At 36.1% G+C, this 15,715-nt stretch overlaps 1 protein-coding gene across 7 annotated transcripts; it reads left to right on the plus strand.

Annotated features, from left to right (window-relative positions):
* The first annotated feature begins 240 nt into the window (after positions 1-240).
* On the plus strand, positions 241-9,462 carry LOC107031410. 7 transcript variants are annotated; one of them, XM_015232763.2, is made up of 12 exons: positions 241-335; positions 431-495; positions 587-2,938; positions 3,138-3,267; positions 3,374-3,462; positions 3,752-3,996; positions 4,348-4,434; positions 4,576-4,675; positions 5,346-5,553; positions 5,631-5,763; positions 8,922-8,982; positions 9,072-9,462. In XM_015232763.2, the coding sequence occupies exons 2-12, from the start codon at positions 448-450 to the stop codon at positions 9,219-9,221; spliced, it is 3,603 nt and encodes a 1,200-aa protein (XP_015088249.1). In that variant the 5' UTR covers positions 241-335; positions 431-447; the 3' UTR covers positions 9,222-9,462. The 7 variants fall into 7 exon arrangements, with proteins under 7 accessions (XP_015088249.1, XP_015088248.1, XP_015088250.1 ...); XM_015232762.2 differs by having other exon boundaries at positions 251-495; XM_015232764.2 differs by having other exon boundaries at positions 251-495; positions 5,634-5,763.
* The last annotated feature ends 6,253 nt before the right edge of the window (positions 9,463-15,715 follow it).

Consider the following 15,715-nt stretch of genomic DNA (forward strand, 5'->3'; position numbering starts at 1 on the left):
ATTAACATTATAGTTTATAATAATATGCTATAGCTTGAGATATTAAATGTTATATATTGAAATACAAACTCTAATGCTATATCTTGAGAATATTACTATAGAGAATAATATATATCTAATTTACACATTTATGTTTGTGTATATTTTGTTCATAATAATAAGTATGTTAGAAAAAAATGAATTATGTAGAAGTAAAAGAGTAGTAATAATATAAATAAATAAAAAGTAAGTTAGAAGACCCTAAAATTAGAGAAGAAAAGTAGTACTAAAAAGGAGAAAAGCGGCTTGGTAAAGGGTGAGAAGAGAAATGCCATCTGAATGCCGAGATTCATGAGGTGTTTCTCTTTGTTTTGTATTGTAGTGAATAAAATAATGAATCTCAACCTTGTTGTTGTGAATGTTTGTTTGATGTTGAATTTGGATAATTTAGGGTAGTGAAGTTTTGATATGACTGTGTCAATGGCTTCCAGACTACAACTTCATCAGAACGTTGAGGTAAGGTTTGTTTGTTTATGCTGAATTGCATTTGCATGTGCTTCGTTTTTGTGAATGGCATTGCTATTTATTTATTTATTTATTTATTCAGGTGAAGAGTAGTGAAAGTGGATTCCTGGGTTCATGGCACTTAGCTACTATCATTGGTTTTAATGATTTTGTTCCACAAGTTCAATACCATCACCTTCTCTCTGATGACAAGGAAGAAGAAGCTTCTATCAACTTGATTGAATCGGTTAACCTTTCTCCAATTAGGCCTTTCCCACCTCCACTTCAATTTCACACATCCCTTCTATCTTATGGACAATGTGTTGATTTGTTTTATCAAGATGCTTGGTGGGAAGGAGTTATATTTGACCATCAAAATGGTGCCCTAAACAGAAGAATTTTCTTTCCAGATATGGGTGATGAAATCAATGCTCAACTCCACAATCTACGTATAACTCAAGATTGGGATCAGGTTTCACAACAATGGAATCCTCGTGGTACCTGGATGTTTCTTCAAATTATTCACGAGATTGAGAATCTCCATCCCCTTTTCGTCTCACTCAAACAAATTTGGTATCAAATCCGGGAGAAGAATGCCTACAAATACCTCAAGGAATGGACATCTACTTCGGCTGATATCTGGAGGAACTTGATTAACCAAGTTGTGCATGAAAACGCTATCTTAACCGTCAAGCATATTTTTTGTGAGTCCAACACTTCACCAGGCTTTCTAGAGGGAGGCCCATTGCTAGAATTTTCACAACCCACTGAAACATATTTTCATAACTCAGCCATTTTACCTTTTATTGAAGCCATATGCAAATCAATTAGTGGGGAGATGATGTGTATGGATCGGGAGGTATCATGTATAGATAAACAACTTGTTTCGGAGGGTTTTGGACCAATCTCAGACAATGTTCCATTGAGTGCTGGTGCTTTATTTCGCTCAGTTCTACCAAGCCAAGAAGAACAACAAGCTGTATCACCTAATGCTTTGCCAGTTTTACACCCCCCTAAAAATGAAATTTCTGGTACTTCGTCAATTACTAAGAGTGAGAGACTGAACTTTGAGTCCTCCAATAAAAGACATTCTAGAAAGAGGAAGCGAGTTGAGTACAATGATAATAATATGTTGAACCACAGGTCCCCAGAATCCTTGCAAAAACTTAAGAAACATTTGTTTCACTTAGGATGGAAAATTGAGCAACCAAAGGATCGCAGCATCACTAGGACACGGTACATTGCTCCTGATGGAAAAATATTCCAATCACTTCGTCAAGTTTGTAAGATGTTGGAAAAGTCAGAAACTTGGGCAGAAGACCAAAAAACATCATATGATGGTTCATCTGATGACCTCAACTTGTCTACTTGCCCGGCAAAAACAAAGACACGCAGTCAGGTGTCTGAGCTGCCATATACTTCTCAAGAACCAATCATTGATCCTGAAATCAGCCGTGAAGCTGTAATTGAATATTGTTCACTGGGATCACCAGCCAATCCTGCCTATAAGAAGTTGAACAGTGGGGAAAAGAAGTTTACGATCATGAAAGCTAAGAAGCACCTAGCTGCAATAGGATGGATATTTTATTATTATCGGGGAAGGGACAAGAGAGAGTTGCGGTACCATTCTCCTCATGGGAAAACATTCAACACTCTTCTAGGGGCATGCAGATGGTGTATGCAGCAGTGGAAAGCTGAGGAACAGATGCCTGAATTATTTTCCCGGTCAACTGTTCTAGAATATCAGGGGAATTTGGCACCTCAGAGAACCTCAAGTGAGAAGTTATCAGCGGCGACATTTTCTGTCCTGCCACTTGCTAAAGAACCTGCTCAACTTAATAAAGTCAAAGTTTGTGAAATCAGTAAAACAAGAAAGAAGACTAATCATGCAGGTGGCATGTTGAAAAAAGGAAATGAATCTAGATCTTCAAGAACAGTAACAGATGGTACAGAATCTGAGTCTTCAGTTGGTCTGTTGCGATCCAGTAAAAAAGCTCGGCAGGGGACACTTTGTTCTTCCTTGCATCATACACCTCGAACAGTTTTATCTTGGTTGATTGACAATAATGTGGTTCTGCCGCGTGCGAAAGTGCAGTATCGTGCGAAAAGAGATGGTCGTCCAATGGCAGAAGGGCGGATCACTCGTGCAGGGATCAAATGCAAGTGCTGCCAAAAAGTTCATGGAATTAGCAGTTTTGAGGTGCATGCTGGAAGTAGTTATCACAGACCTTCAGCAAATATATATTTGGAAGATGGACGATCCCTTCTTGATTGTCAACTGCAGATGAAAGAAAAGACTAGTTTAAGACACACGAGGAAGAGAACACCTTTGTTGAAGAAGCGCAGCCATTGGGGCACAAATGACTATGTGTGTTCCGTGTGCCATTATGGTGGTGAATTACTTTTGTGTGATGAATGCCCGTCTTCCTTTCATACTGGTTGCCTTGGATTGAAGGTCTCTCTCTCTCTCTCTCTCTCTCTCTATCTATCTATCTATATATATATATAGTACTTCTGTCTCTTTCTCCTCTTAAAGATCCATATTGTCGTTAAGGTATTGTCAATTTATTGGTTAGACAGTGAGAGAGAGAGAGCATTTTGCATATTGGTTCTACACCTGGTTTGATACCAACTTAAGGTTATTACTTAAATAGGAGATCCCAGATGGAGAGTGGTTTTGCCCATCATGCTGTTGTGAAACATGTGGCCAGAGCAGATTTGATAAAAACAAAGACCACTTTACTGACAGCAGTCTACTTATCTGTTGTCAGTGTGATAACAAGTGTAAGTAGCTCCTTTGATAATTTTTTATGTTCCTACAACAGCTTATCTTAGGCATACAGAATTCTGTGAATGTGTGGCATTACTCATGCTGATCTTTTTTGTACAGATCATGCTCGGTGCATGAGAAATAAGGGTTTTCAAAAGCTGGATTATCATCCTGTAGGAAGTTGGTTTTGCAATAAGAGATGTGAGCAGGTATTTGATTTCATGCCTAACTCAGGAATAGAAAACATTGGCATCATGAGTAGAGACAAAGCTACCATATCTTGTCAATTGTCTCATTGAGAAGTTATTCCAGTGTAGAATGAAGTTCACCAGTCGGATCTTAGAAAACATTCTTACTGATTATTCTCATGTTATTGATCCTAGGGAAATGTGAAATGCGGGAAAATCATCATGTTGACCTGCACCAGTATCCTCTTTGTCTATTGAGCTTCACTATTAAGAAACATTTTGTCTAAGTCAACTGAAATATCTATTGCAGATATGTTTGGGTATCCGCCAACTTTTGGCAAAGCCAGTTGTGGTGGGAATTGATAACCTCACTTGGACTTTATTGAAATACGTGAAACCTGATGATTTTGATTCAGATGCTGCTAATGATGAATTCATCTTGGAGACTTATAGTAAACTTAGTGTCGCTCTGGATGTGATGCATGAATGCTTCGAGCCTGTCAAAGAACCTTACACAAGGAGAGATCTTATAGAAGATGTTATCTTTAATAGATGGTAATATCCAGGTTTAGAAATTCTTGAGCTACCATTGTTGAATTATATGCAAATATTCTTGTTCAACCACATAATTTATGCAAAACAAAAGTATGCATTTCATATGACACTTTCATTGTTGACACACTCTTTCATCAAAGGTTAGAGTAGACCTTTCACCATTCATGAACTTAATCACCCTTGATTTTAGACTTGCCATAAATAGAAGTTGAGTTTATTATTTGTAACTATAGATAACATGGTACTCTGTATAGAAATTATCTATAGATGACATGGTATATCTCAACTTGAGTACAGACATATGTTTTAATTGTTTATGCTCTGACAAAAAGTTGTAATTTGAAATCGCAGGTCAGAGCTGAATCGCTTAAATTTTCAGGGTTTCTATACTGTGCTTCTGGAAAGAAATGATGAAGTTATTTCAGTAGCAACTGTAAGGTATCCAACCATTATACATTAGTATTATTCATTCAAGTGGAAGTTTTCTCTACTTTTTATTTCAGTAAATTCTCTTTAAAATTAGTTGAACAATGTGATTGACTTTTATAGATAGTAAGCTAACAATTTTCATGCCCATAGGGTTTATGGAGAAAAGGTAGCCGAGGTTCCTCTTGTAGCAACAAGATTTCAGTACCGCCGACTTGGAATGTGTCGCATCTTAATGAATGAGCTTGAAAAGGTATGCAAATCTACTTTCTTTCATTTACCTTCTTCAGGGAGAGGAAGGAAAGTTGTTGCTGAGGATGTAAATAGTATGTTTTAATAGATTCCCAATAATTACTTTAATAAGCAGGGATGTTCTGTTCATGAAAGCTATAACTTGTAGGGGATATCTTTGAGTTTTTATTTCTTAGTCATGTGCTTCTTTCCTTCCATGGTTATAATATATTAACATTTTTGAGGCTATGCATTTGACTGATGGTACATCAGCTTGTTCTCCTTATCAGAAGTATAAACATGCATTATTATAGGAGAAAAACCTTTCGACATCGTTATTTTGGTTCTCTAGATTAAGCAGCACTCTTAGGGCTCTTTATTTTTGGCTTCAATGCTCAGTTATGCTACATTGATGTCAAGTTCTGATTACCTATTGAAACAAAAGGACTTCAATTCTAGTTAGAATAAATAATGATATGAGGCACATGTATGACAGTGATAATTGCAATGATCCTGATAACTGTGGCTATTTATATGGTTTTCCTTCTTTCTCGTGATACCAAAACAAAAAATTAAACCTACATAGGTGGGGAATTGCGGATTATGATGAATATGCTTTGACATAGATTGAATATGCTTTTCATCTGATCTGCTTTTTCTTTCCACTAAAGCTATTTTGTTCTTCATTCCAGAAACTCATGGAATTAGGAGTTGAGAGGCTAGTTTTGCCTGCTGTACCAACTGTGCTAAACACATGGACCACTTCATTTGGTTTCTCACTGGTGAAAGAATCTCAGAGGTTAAACTTCTTGAATTACACTTTCCTTGATTTCCAGGGTACAACAATGTGTCAGAAACTTCTCCAGAGTATCCCTCCAGAGGTATCAAGTGAATCAACAGGTATGTAATACTCTTCATTTACTCTGGAAAGAGATGGAGATTTGATATGGATGGACTAAAACTTCATTTTCATCCAGAAGCTTATCAAACTCAATTTGACCACATAAACAGCAAGGAGAATGTTGAGTTGGATGGAAACAGTGCGCTTTCTGAGGTCTTCCAAGCTGAGCAAATTGAGGAGAGTGCAATTGTGGACCAAGGATCTGCAGAGTATGTTTCCCCTTTGATTTCTGTTTTTTAAGGACTGAACAAGGTAATCAAAGAGATTACATTCAATTCATGCAGAACATGACATGAAAATTGTAATACAACTTTGATAACTTATTCAAGCCTGATAATTATGATTTTAGGAGACTACAACAACATACAAGTTGCAATCCCACTAAGTGGGATCTGGAGAGGGTAGGGGTACGCAGACCTTACCACTGCATATGTAGACTCATTTAAAGAGTCTGTTTCCGAAAGACCATCGGCTCAAGTACATCCAATTCCAGTAACAGTAGAAGAAAACAATGAAAGAAAGCATAACAATAAAAACGAAAAGCAGTGTAGTTCCTACAAGAAAGGAACAATACCACAACAAATAGTGTGATAATTGAAATACAACACACAATATCTGACGTTATATAACAAAGGCAAGACAACACTCTACCTCTATTAACCTTCTATCCTAATACACGATTTCCATCTTCTTTCTTATCTAGGGTCATCTCCTCAGTGAAGTTGGGTCATATTCTGTCTAATCACCTCTTCCCAATATTTTTTGGGCCTATCTCTACCCCTCCTCATACCCCCTACAACCAGCCTCTCGCAGCTCCTCTCTGGATTGTTAGTGCATCTCCTCTTGAGTGTTCACATGCCCATCTCTGACTCTCTTTTCTCATCTTGTCTGCACAGGGGCCTATCCCACCTTCTCTCGAGTAATCTCATTCTTAATCTTGTCGCTCCTAGTATGCCCGGACATCCATCTCAACATCCTCATCTACGAAAGACGCATCTTCTGAACATGTGAGTTTTTGACTGGCCATCACTCCACCCTATACTACAAGGATGATCTAACAACCGCTCTGTAGAACTTTCTTTAAGTTTAGGTGATACATTTTTATGAGGCAAGCCTCCATCTCATCCAAGCTGTGCCATGCGATCATCGTCGATGTCCCCACTTCCCTGGATCATGGATCCAAGATATTTAAAACACTCTCTTGGGAATAGTCTGTGTGGCAAGCCTTACTTCCCATTTGCTTCACCTGACGCAACACTGAATTTGAACTCCTAATTTTCCGTGGTGGTCCCGCTCAACCTGAACTCTTTGGAGTCCAGAGTTTGTCTCCAACCTCAAAACTAGCATTAACTCTGTCCCGTGTCTTCATCAATCAATGCAATGTCGTCCGCAAATAACGTACTCCATGGAACCTCCTCTTGATTAGACCGTGTCAGCTAATCCATCACCAAGGTGAATAGGGAAGGGCTAGAACAGATCTCTGGTGCAGCCCCATCTCAACTGGGAAGTGCTCCGAATCTCTATGTCTTTAGGAGGCTGATCATTCTAATCACATATTAAAGTGTCAGCTAATCCTCTTCTGCAATATAAGGTGAGAGCAGGGGCATGTTTTATTGGGCTTGAAATCACTGTATGGGATGTGAAAGATTCAAATTTCTATTAATTGAGAATAAACCACAATTCGTCTGTATGTGAGGATGCCTTTAGGCTTTAGTTTCAAATTGTTGAAAAAACTATGTTTTACGCATTTAAGTAGGAGTTATCTCAGTGAAACAATTTCTATTTCGTTGGTGTTATTTCTTTGTTTTACTGTAATACTCAAGAAACATGGTCAGTCAGGGATTCATACCCAGCATGTATGGCGTAATTGTTGGTGTTGCAGATTTGGAGCATTACTCAAATAGTTTTGATTAGGCTCAGTGCAAGAAAATTTATTTAGTGTTGAATTTGGTCATGTCTAATGTTCTATTGGTGAGATTTCACATATTACAATTTAAGAGAAGATGACGCAGAAAGCAAATTGAATTACTCTTGCCTTTTTTAAGCTTTCCTCTTAAGGGATGACCAGATCTCTGGTATGCATCATTTAATGTTTTTGCTCAAAATGTTGATGAATTATGCTGCTTGAGGGCAATTGGTCTTTCAACATGCTTATTGAGATGATGTTTTCCCCATAAGGGTGTATTTACCAGCTCGCGTAGCAAGGGAATTCAAACCTGCTTCCAGAAACCTAACAAAAACAGTCAAAAGATCCTATTTAGGATGTCATATGATTAGCACAAACCACCAAAATGCCCCTAACCAATCCACAGTATGAATAGGAGGCACTAACTGTGTACTTAGCTTTTATCATCATGTTAACTTTCGCACGGGCTCTTCATTTTTCGTTGTCAAATTACGGTTTTGAACATTCTGCTTAAGGAATAAGGTCTCTTGTGTGTATCATTTAATATTCTTGCTTAAGAAGTGTATGAGGTATCAGCTTGAGAAAAGCGGTCTATCAATCTGTTCATTGAGATGATGTACACCCAACAAAGGGTGTAAAAATTGTTGTTATTTTACTGGTTCACAAAAGGTTTTCTTTAGGACTAGATGTGGATCAAGAATATCTTAGCAATTGCCAACTTGAAAGGCTTGATATTCTTGATTCTTCTTCTTGGTGAGAGAGTACATCTGAGTTATAAGTGTCGGAAATAAAAAGTTATTTTGCAGAATTAGAAGCTCTATATTGAAGCCTTCTTCTAAAGACCTCACAAGAACTTTGCAGCGGATCCTGTTAGAATGGCATATGATTAAGCCCACCCCCAACTACCAGAGTGTGTAAAGAAGGAACAAAGATGTGAACTTAGCTTGTCTGGGGATTTCTTCATTTTGAATTTCACTCAGATAGGTGAAGAAAAACTCGACTTGGCAAATATAGTGGTTAAAAAGAGTTCTCAAGTGAGTTTGCTCCATAGGTAAAACAGAGACACAATGAGTACGTGGTGAATCATAGATACTAGCAGGTCCACCCATAGGATGGTGCATAAACTTTCAGATGCAAGATGAGAGAGTTGGATTTACTCCCCCATTGTCTTTGGTGTTAAATATGTCTATTCGTTGAAGAGCCAGGGATAGTGGGTAGAGGATTAGAAAGTTTATCAAATGAACATCTTACTTATTGATCTATTTTATTGTAGAAGAAAGTTGGGTTGTTGAGTCTGCCTGTAGTTAGTTATATTTTAGGCTGTTCAGTGTTGATTGACCTTGGAACAGTGAACACATTTAGGATCCAAATGTGCACTTAGAACTTGATTGTGTTCTTGTGTCCAAACCTTGGCAATTTCTTTCCCAGCTGATAAAACTTAACTGTTGTACTATTTGTCAGTGCACCTGGAGGATTTGAAAGCAATAATAATACCGATGCTCCAGCTCCTTTCAGTACTGTGGTAACCTTCGTTTTTTCTGAACATTGTCTCAGTAGATTTTCTTACTTAGATTCTCATGCCAAGTATTATTGTTTGTGGTGTTTGAACAGGCGAACCAACTATCTCCTCTTGGCTGCCAAGATGAAACTAGTCTGCAGTACCAAGCTGAAGTTAGTGATAGTAAGGTTTTAGAAAAAACAGGTGTTGTTGAATACATATGTTACAAGCGGAGAAAAAGATATCCAGACTCTGGATGCTAAGCTGGTTTTGGAAGTAGTAGTTATCTATATCTAGTAAGCTGGTAAAATATTAGAAAAAGATGGAATAATTTTGCTTTGTTAACCTTATGTTTTCTTGTTAAAGGAGACAAGTTAGTGGTGTATATGTTCATGTACAGCTATCTCTAGGTGCATACATACGTCTTTTCTAATCCTAAAACTACAAATGTATAGAACCACAGTCCACGGGATCAAGAGAAATTTCTATCAGTCACTTTGATCATAAGCACATGTTTTCGTTTCTTAAAATAAAAAATATTTGGACATTCCATTTTTTAAACATAGAGGTTTAGGATTGTCTAGTCCTAGCCTCAAAATTATGTTAGATTCATGACAGTTCCTATATTGAGTTCAACTACATATTCTTATACTACCTACCATTCGTGATTACTTAAAATCGAAGACCATACTAAGAAAGAACTATAGTTTCAAGTCACCATTCAAGCTCTTCTTCTATTTAATATTAATATGAGTTTCATCTCTTATCCTATTTTAATTTACACTTTTGACTATTAAACTAGTCATTATTTGTTTATTTGGAAATTTCATTTACATGCGCTGAAGTTCAATAATTCAAGGGTTATTTCTTGTTTCTTCTTAAATTTTGATATGATCAATGATTACTTGAAAGTTGTCAGAGATGATTAATGATGTATGACTAAAGTCATCCACGACCCTTTAATGTTATCTGCATATTTCACTTAGACACTTTAACAACATATTTCACTTAGACACTTTAACAAACCTTGTTTCCTATTGCATACTCTAATCTTAAAAAATAAATGTTTCTTTGAACATTTTTTTTTGACACTTGGTTAAAATAAAAAGTGCGTCTAATGCATATGCACATGATGTGGTGAACCAGCAAACTAATAAAGTCACGTGGCATTTTAATTTAGAATAATTAGAAAATTGATTTTGAATATAAGTAAATCGAAATTTAAAAAGAAAAGACTTTCAACTAAAGAAAAAATAAAAATAAATTATGCACCCCTCACCCCACCCCCTGCACCCTCATCCCGAACCTCTCCCTTTAGGAAGCCACTGATTTCTCATTGCTGAGAATCATCTCTTCTCTTATCAATGAGACAAAAAGTGTTGATCTATGCAAACATCTTTCTCTTGACGAGGTCAAATAGATTGTTTTCAATTTAAATGGGGACAGTGCAAGTGGCCCAGATTATTTAACTAGTAAATTTTACCAAACATTTTGGAAAATTATAGGTGATGATATTCTAAGGACTATTATAGTTTTTTTCAATGATAATACTCTTCCTAAATCAATTACTCATGCTAACTTGGCATTATTGCCCAAGAAAGAGATTGTTCAATCCTTTTCAGACTGAAGACCAATTAGCTTGAGCAATTTTATCAACAAAATCATTTCCAGGGTGCTGCATAACAGGTTGGTAGTTTTGTTACCTAAATTGATTTCACACAATCAGTCTGGTTTTGTTAAATGGGGAAGTATCATAGAAAATGTCTTGCTGACACAAGAAATTGTTTTTGATATCAGAAAAAGAGGTAAACCTTCTAATATGGTTATTAAATTGGATATGTCCAAGGCTTATGATAGAGTTTTCCAGTTCTTTCTAATGAAAATGTGGAGGAAGATGGGTTTTTTAGAGAATTATGTTGACATGATTTGAAGATTGCTTGCTAATAATTGGTATTCAGTTTTAATCAATGGTCAACCAAATGGATCTTTCACTCTACTAGAGAAGTAAAACAGTGGGACCCTCTATCAGCTGCTCTTTTCATATTGTCATCTGAAGTGTTGATTAGATCTCTAAATTCTTTATTTGATGATGATCAATATGTGGATTATGGTTTACCACAATGGAGCAAAAACTAATATAAATAATCTTTCTTATGCAGATGACACTATTAAATTTGCATCACTTAATGCTTATTCCTTGAACAAAATTGTATCATTGTTGCAAGATTATGAGACTCAATTTGGCCAAAAGGTGAATAAGGATAACAGTTTTGCTTATCTACATCAGAAGGTTGCAATAGAAGATTGTACATGTATAAAAAGGGTCAATTCCATTTTAAATACCTAGGTTGCCTTATCACTCACTTGAGGAAAAGAAAACAACACTATGATGAACTTCTCCAGAGAGTGAAGTCAAAATTGTAAACACGAAAAGAAAATGTGCTATCATATGGAGGTAAAAAGGTATTGATTACTAGTGTATTACAGAAGTGTTCCCGCTCATATTCTTTTTGCAATTTTTCCTCCTAATTGTGTGTTAAAGGAATTCCATAGGATTTTTGCTACATTATTTTGGAGTAATAAAGTAATAGGAAGGAGTAAACATTGGGCTTCTTGGGAGAAAGTATGTTATCCAAACAAGAAGGTGGTTTAGAGTTTAGGTTTATGTTTGATGTCTAAAAAATTGTGTATGCAAAACTCTGGTGGAGTATCAGGAGTCAAAAGTCTCTATGGTCAAAATTTATGTGGAATAAATATTACAATAAGCAAATTCCTACACTTGTCCAATGGAGAGGGGGTACTCAAGTGTAGAAGCACATGTCGGAGAACAAGGGAATGTATTGAACAATCTTTATGGTGGGAGCCTAAGGGTTTCTTCTTCAATTTGGTATAACAACTGGACCAGGTTAGGTCCATTATACCTTCAACATAGTGATGAGCAGACTTGTCATCCACTAGAAGTTGTAATCAACCAAGTAAGATTATACATGGGTCACACTCTAGATAGTTTAATGTAAAGAGTGTTTAAGATCTTTTAAGGAAGTAAATGAAGTAATTAAGTATATTTGGGTGTCGGATATTCCTTTCAAGGTTTCATATTTTGGGCGGAAAGTATGGTCTAATAGAGTCAAGGTATCTAATATAATGGCTAACTAGAATCCCAATATCTCTCAATTATTGTTCATGTTGCAGTATGCCTAGAAAAGAAACTCTGAAGCATTTATTTATAAAGGGAGAGGCTGCCAAGAGAGTCGGGAGGCACTACACATTTGGAGCTGGGAGCATTGACCCCTTAATTTAGATTAAACAAACTATGAAGTTGTGGTGGGAGACTATTGGCAATATTTGATAGAAAGTAGTGTTTCAAGAAATTCCTAATATAATATTATGATTCTTATGTCAGCAAGGTTATCTTGGGACGTTGCTAAGATGGTGTAAAAGCATATGATGTGTAGATTTAGTTACAAGGATGTACCTAGTACATGGCCTCTGATGGTGGCAGTATTGGATGGCTTCAGACCTTGTTTAAAAACCAAGTGTCTAAGTTGGTACCCTCCATATGAGTGTTAGTGGAAGGTTAATACTAATGGAGCATCAAAGGGCAATCCAAGGACTAGTGTTGCAAAATTTTGTATTAGAGACAATAATGGTGATCTGGTTTGTGCAAAAGGAATGAGGCTACCCGATGCTACAAGTTTGACTGCTGAGGTCGTGGCTAGTAGAGGGGCTTTGCAATACTATCGAGAGAAGGATTATAATCACATTATAATAGAATTTGATTCATTGTCAATGGTACATATGTTAAATGGTGTATGAGATACACCATGGAGTGTGCCCTTGGAAATTAATTCTATTAAGAGGGTGAACGATTTCTAGCAATAAGAGTGCAACACTCCTTGAGGGATCGTAATACACTTGCTGATCAATTTGCTAACCTTGTTTTTGTTTTTACAGGTAACTATGAATTTACAACATACTAGGAGGTTCCAAACACAACAAAGAACATTATCAATATGGATAAGCAGAATATGCCAAACGTGAGAATCAGACAAATGGATGCATCAGACTGCTAGGTTGCTGGTTTTACATATAGTACATGTGGTGTATCTTAACACAAATTTGTCGAACATTATACATATCCTCTATAGTCTTAGTAACTTCGATTGGTCAATGTGTCATGCACCTGGTGAGAGCTTTGAGGTGTATCATGTGACATAAAACAAGGATTAAGTAGTTAAGGTAATGTTACTAGTTGATTTGTTAATTTTCACTATGATAAAGTGGAATATTTGTTACTATTTTATAGAGACACTACTAAAGATGGTATCTAGCATAAATCATACAATAGAGAGTGAAATCAAGTACCTTTTCCCCAATTTGAGATGAGTAGTGGTATTAATCCTTTGTTGGATTCAACCCACTTGAACTTATATTTGAGCAAGGACTAGTTGATTAAACTAACGCAAAGTAGATGCAAGACGATACAAACTAAGAATTAGTTCCCATAACTACAAGTCAAGTAAGAGCCGTCTGAATCACAAAATCATGCCAACGACAACTCAAAATGGTTTTAGGAAGCATATCAGTTAAAGAAGAATTGAAGTTGGTGAGCGGGGTGGAGGTACTAAATGCACGAGTTGATTCCAATAGACAGGCGCCAGGAGGATTCACCTTTTCCCCCTTGCCAACAAAAGAAAGCGATGCTAGCGTGCAAGGTTGAGGCAGCTATCGACACTCTTCAGGATCCTTTGTTCCTAATTCCTAGGTCACTTGTTAGCGTGGTTTTTCACTTTCCTAATTTGTTGATTAGAATACTTTTGTTTTGTGAAGAAGTGCTTAGAATTAGCCCACAAAATGTATTGCTGATTTTGATATAAAATTTGACCCAATGGGCCGTTGATTAAAAAAAATAGTGACTATTGTCTGCCATTGTTAATTTTTCATTTAGAAAAATTGAAAATTTTAAAGGTTTAGGGTAAAATCCCTAACAGTGATTATGACCACCTTTCTTTCTTATCCCCATTTAATTTGGTAGTTTTTTTTCAAAATATTTGTTCTTTGTTTGTTTATTTTGATTTCAAATTTGATTTTTTTAAATTTCTGCTTTGATTTGAGGGAAGAAGGGGTATGGGTCGGGGCGGTGTATGTTGCGTATGTCAAGAAGGAGAGAGAAAATATTTGAATAATGATCTTCATTTTTCTCAATAAAGTAGATGTAGATGGTGATTACCATTTTTCCGGCAAAGAAATGTTAATGGTGACCTTCATTTTTTTTTGGGCAAAATAGATGATGAAAGTAAATATATATTTGCAAAATTAATAAAACAATGATAAAAAGATAAAAGAAGATGATGAAAATTTTGTGAAAAAAAATTGATGGTAAATTGTTGTATAAATATACTTGCAGGCGCAACAGGTGGTGTGGTATTGAATGAGAGGAAAGAGAAAAAAGATTGTTGAAGTATTTTTCAAAAAACAAGAGGAAAAAAGAAGAAACCGAAAAGGAAAAGGGAAAATATAAAAATATTTGATTTCACAGGCTCCCCCAAGTGTGAATTTACAATTTTTGTGCCACATCAACAAAAAAGTGTTTAAGTGGTTCAAATTTGAGACACTAGAGGTGTTCAATAGGCACAAGTCTTAGTTAAGGTGCCTAAGTGAATTATGCAGACAATTTTAAGGGTCCATAGATGACTTAATTCATTATTTATAATATGTTACAACGTTGCAAGTGATTTTAAATTATGACCAACCACTATTCCATTGGGTTGATATAAAGTAGAGATTGGAAAAATGTCTAGGGTCAAATATGCAAGTATGTGATCAAACTACTTGTCACGACCGGGGAGCACCCCCTAGACGTAACCGACATCTTCATCCTTTTAGAGGACTTAGACTAGACCTTAGCATTCGTTATAACATATCATAGGTCAAAAATGTGGGAAAATTAAAAATTTTTACATATTGAAGTATACATAGACCTCTCACATATTATATATGGAGTTTACTTAGACTCCTTGCATATAAAGAGATACATAGGCTTCTCGTTAAGTCAACATAACCAATATGTAAGGATTTAGTCTAGTAAGATATTCTCACATTAAACCATCTAAAACGAAGTACAACTTTTGGGCATAGACCTTTTATTGCCATATATGGATTACAACAATGTCTTCAAGAATAGGAAAGAAATGAATATCCTTAGACAATAGCAACACTACTAAGGTAGAATAAACGACACCATCCTCGAACGGTAGGACTCACCATCAACTTGGAGGAGAAGTCCAAGTCTTCTTGCAAAGTGGCTTAGAAGATCTTCAATGGCCGGAACCTACAATGTTGGGGAAAAGGGAAGAAATATGGGTTAGTAAAAATCACATGTACTAAGTATGCTTCCTCTGCATAAAATCATCAATGCATTAGAAAAGGAACAATTCAGTCAAAACCATACTTAATATCAAATAACTCAGCATGCACATATAAGAAACATTATAAGTCAACCCAACATGCTATTGGCCCAACATATAATCAAACAAAGCAATACTTGTGCAATGCCAAGAATAGAACTCCATAACCCTATCCAAAGGAAAGTATTACACTAAGCGTAACACCTCTAAAATGACTTAGGTGAAACTAGAGCCTAACACTTGTGTATTGATTTTTTGAAGTCCTAAAATAGGTTATAATGATGTTAGAAGGCTTTTTTTAAAGTTTGGTAAAGTTTGGATGTCAATAGTCTAAGACGTCCATGACGTTT

Source organism: Solanum pennellii, chromosome 9, assembly GCF_001406875.1.
Source record: "Solanum pennellii chromosome 9, SPENNV200".
Taxonomy (NCBI): domain Eukaryota; kingdom Viridiplantae; phylum Streptophyta; class Magnoliopsida; order Solanales; family Solanaceae; genus Solanum; species Solanum pennellii.

Bases quoted from the DNA above. Each gene is read 5' to 3' on its own strand.
- LOC107031410 (XM_015232763.2), top strand. From the start codon at position 448: ATGACTGTGTCAATGGCTTCCAGACTACAACTTCATCAGAACGTTGAG. The intron at 3,997-4,347 runs GTAATATCCAGG...TTGAAATCGCAG, and splicing joins GATGTTATCTTTAATAGATG to GTCAGAGCTGAATCGCTTAA. The intron at 4,435-4,575 runs GTATCCAACCAT...TCATGCCCATAG, and splicing joins ATTTCAGTAGCAACTGTAAG to GGTTTATGGAGAAAAGGTAG.